The sequence below is a fragment of the Octopus bimaculoides genome, chromosome 6 (genome assembly GCF_001194135.2).
Source record: "Octopus bimaculoides isolate UCB-OBI-ISO-001 chromosome 6, ASM119413v2, whole genome shotgun sequence".
Lineage (NCBI taxonomy): Eukaryota > Metazoa > Mollusca > Cephalopoda > Octopoda > Octopodidae > Octopus > Octopus bimaculoides.
The window spans coordinates 28,831,751-28,834,843 of NC_068986.1; the positions used below are offsets into that span (position 1 = coordinate 28,831,751).

Genomic DNA, 3,093 nt, shown 5'->3' on the forward strand with positions numbered 1-3,093 from the left:
GTATATATAAACATACATACATATACATTCATACACATATGTATGCGTGTGTGTGTGTATTTAAACACTAGGTTTTGTAGTGTACTCTTCTATCTGAACAATATATACATGCGTCTGTGCATGTATATACATATGTATGTGCGTGTGTGTGTGTGTGTGTGCACAGATATATGCGGATTTATATATATATGTTTATGTGTATATGTACATATTTAAATGTGTACCTGTATAAACGTAAATATATTTTATATATATTCTATATATATATTTTTTATATGTATATATATTTTATACATTTTAACATGAACATAGGTTCACAATTATATATGTATACATGTACACACACACACACACACACACACACACACATACATATACATACGCACGTGCGTATCGATGTGTAGATGTGTTTGTCTCTATTCGATCTATAAATAAGTTTAGTTTGCAAACCAATAACTGTTGTGCCAATCTAAAGTCACTATCGTTCGTTGCTTTTTTTTCAAACGTGACACCCTTCAATTCGTTTCTGTCAGGTTTTAGGTATAATATGTGTTCCTCTTGTTTCTTATGCTTTGTTTTGTTATAAAACATCATGTGTTTAAACTTCTTCTTTCTCTCTTCTATGCTGTTAAAAAGAAATTCCAACAGAAATTCGTATTAGTGTTGTTATGTAAACGAAGCTGACATTCATTCGTTGTTGCTTGTAAACTAGGAAATGGATTTTCTTAATGGTTACTTTTATTTTCTGTCTATTTTGGTTCCAAATTTACGTTGGTTTCCTTTCGGGAGATTATAATGCTGCTGCCCACTATTGTCATCCTGTTTAATTCAATGTTCTATCTATTTACGGAATATATAATATGTAAAAGACGGCATCACCATACATTTTGACAGGACTCTCCGATTTCAGTTACCCCTCCATGTGTATCAGCCTTGCTAATTTGGTCGATATTTATTGCATGGAATCTAGTGAAGTTGATCTTTGCAAGGTTCGAACCGGGCGGCGTAAAACAGACGCAAGTAAATACCGCAAGGTATTTTATCGAATGTTCTGCCGAAATTACAAGGGGGGACTGAAAATTCAATAGGTTGACTCTGAAGGAATGATGCTAGAACTTTGAAATCTTGCATGCCTCAATTTCATCTCTTCTTATTAATAGGTGCAGTATTGCTTCCTGTGTAAACTAACACCTGACTGTTGAAAGAAGACTTGGAATGTAACAAGTAGCGACTCCTCATCAAAATGGACAAAATTTGACATCATGGTGTTATCATGTACCTGTATAAAATGGGGTTTAGTCCCCAAGGACAGTCTTGCAAACATGGTTGCTACATTACGGGATAATGCTCTAGCTTTATCAACAGTGCGAAATCGGGCAGCTGAATTTAGGAGGAAACGAGAGAAACTTGAAGATGACCCAACGAATGGATGTCCTGCAACAATCACCAGCAAGGAAAACATTGATCGTCCTCATCTCATGATGATGGATGACAGGCGATTGACTATAAATCAACTAACCAACGATATTAGCATATTCTGTGAGAGAATTGAGAATATCGTACGCAATGAACTCGATATGACAAAAGTTTCTGCTCGGGGAGTGCCATGTCTTCTGACACCTGATCAAAAGTGCACCAGGCTGATCACATCACAGGAAAATCTGACATTGTTTGAGGCAGATCCAGTTGGTTTATTTGAACGTTTCCTAATCCTGAACAAGTGTTGGCTTCATGACTTTGAGCCAAACAAGAAGAGACAGCCCATGCAGTGGAAACATCCCTCCCCACCTATTCCAAAGAAGGCCAAGGTCTTTTCGTCTGCAAAGAAGTTGATGGCCTCAGTTTTGGGGGAAAGAAGACAACATCAATGTATAGTACTATGCCAACTTTCTGAGGCAATTACGAAAGTCTATCAAGACCAAACGCCCATGAAAACTGATGAAAGGTGTCTTGTTTCATACAGGACAATGCTTCAGCACAGAAGCGCTTGGCTCCAATGGCTGCTGTGCATGACTGTGACTTTGAACTGGTTGATCACCATAACTATCCTCCTGATTTGGCCCTCTCTCACTATCATCTGTTCTCCAACATAAAACGACACCTAAATGGGAACCAGTATCCGCAGTGACGATGATGTCATATATGCTACTGATGTCTCTTGTGACCAACAGGATTAAAACTTCACCAGCAATGGGATCCAAGCACTGAAGCACCGATGGAAGAAATGTGGACCGCAGGAGGGACTATGTTGAAAAATAAACCTCATGTATGTGTTGATAGATATATCTTTTTATCTTTTATATTTTATATTTTATCTTTTACTTGTTTCAGTAGTTGGACTGCGGCCAAGCTGGGGCTCCGTATTGTACGGATCAGTCAAGCAAATCATCCTCAGAACTTATTTTTGTTTTAATCTGGTATTTATTCTAGCGCTCTCCGAACACTTCCTTTACCGGGACGTAAACAAACCAACACTGGAATTGCTGTGAAGTCAGTCGTCTATACGTCAAGGAAACCGGGTAACCGGCTTTATGTGTCCCAGGAGTGATAGTAAACAAGAGCACTCAGAGAGCGCAAATTTCTGCCAAAGTGCCACGCGGTGGGACTGAACCGGGAACCGTGCGGTTGGGAAGCAAGCTTCGTATCAGGCAGCTAAGGCTTGCCATCAGTCGCTTGACGAACGGAAACGAGAGAACTTGTTTGTAACGACACACAAGATAACAGATCTAAATAAAAATCTAAAGAGTGTTGGAAAAATCCTATCGCAAGTAGGCACATTCAGGAAGGCTATAATCTAAAATGTTTGATTTCAAATAAACCAAGGTAGGAGAGATTTCATTAGCCTAGGTGTAGCTGTGACATTATTGATGTTGCCATAGAAATTCAAAGTGCCTACGTACAGGTGTGTCTATATCTTTATCTGCATCTAAGTACCCTTGCCTACATAGACAAATTCATGTATTAAGAAAACAATCCACGAGTGCTCATTCTCCATCTCGTACAACATTCGCTTTCTTTTTTCCTATCTACCCTCTTTCATTTTCTCTCACTCTCCCTACATTCATACATGTATATATATATATATATATATAT

At 38.3% G+C, this 3,093-nt stretch overlaps 1 protein-coding gene across 1 annotated transcript; it reads left to right on the forward strand.

Annotated features, from left to right (window-relative positions):
• The first annotated feature begins 1,262 nt into the window (after window positions 1-1,262).
• Window positions 1,263-2,548, forward strand: LOC106876209 (uncharacterized). The gene is made up of 3 exons (XM_014924668.1): window positions 1,263-1,586; window positions 1,964-2,115; window positions 2,431-2,548. The coding sequence occupies exons 1-3, from the start codon at window positions 1,263-1,265 to the stop codon at window positions 2,546-2,548; spliced, it is 594 nt and encodes a 197-aa protein (XP_014780154.1).
• The last annotated feature ends 545 nt before the right edge of the window (window positions 2,549-3,093 follow it).

Coding starts and splice junctions, on each gene's coding strand:
- LOC106876209 (XM_014924668.1), top strand. CDS start 1,263: ATGGTGTTATCATGTACCTGTATAAAATGGGGTTTAGTCCCCAAGGAC. Junction 1,587..1,963: donor ATGAACTCGATATGACAAAA/GTTTCTGCTCGG, acceptor TGTTTCATACAG/GACAATGCTTCAGCACAGAA. Junction 2,116..2,430: donor CGACACCTAAATGGGAACCA/GTATCCGCAGTG, acceptor TATTTATTCTAG/CGCTCTCCGAACACTTCCTT.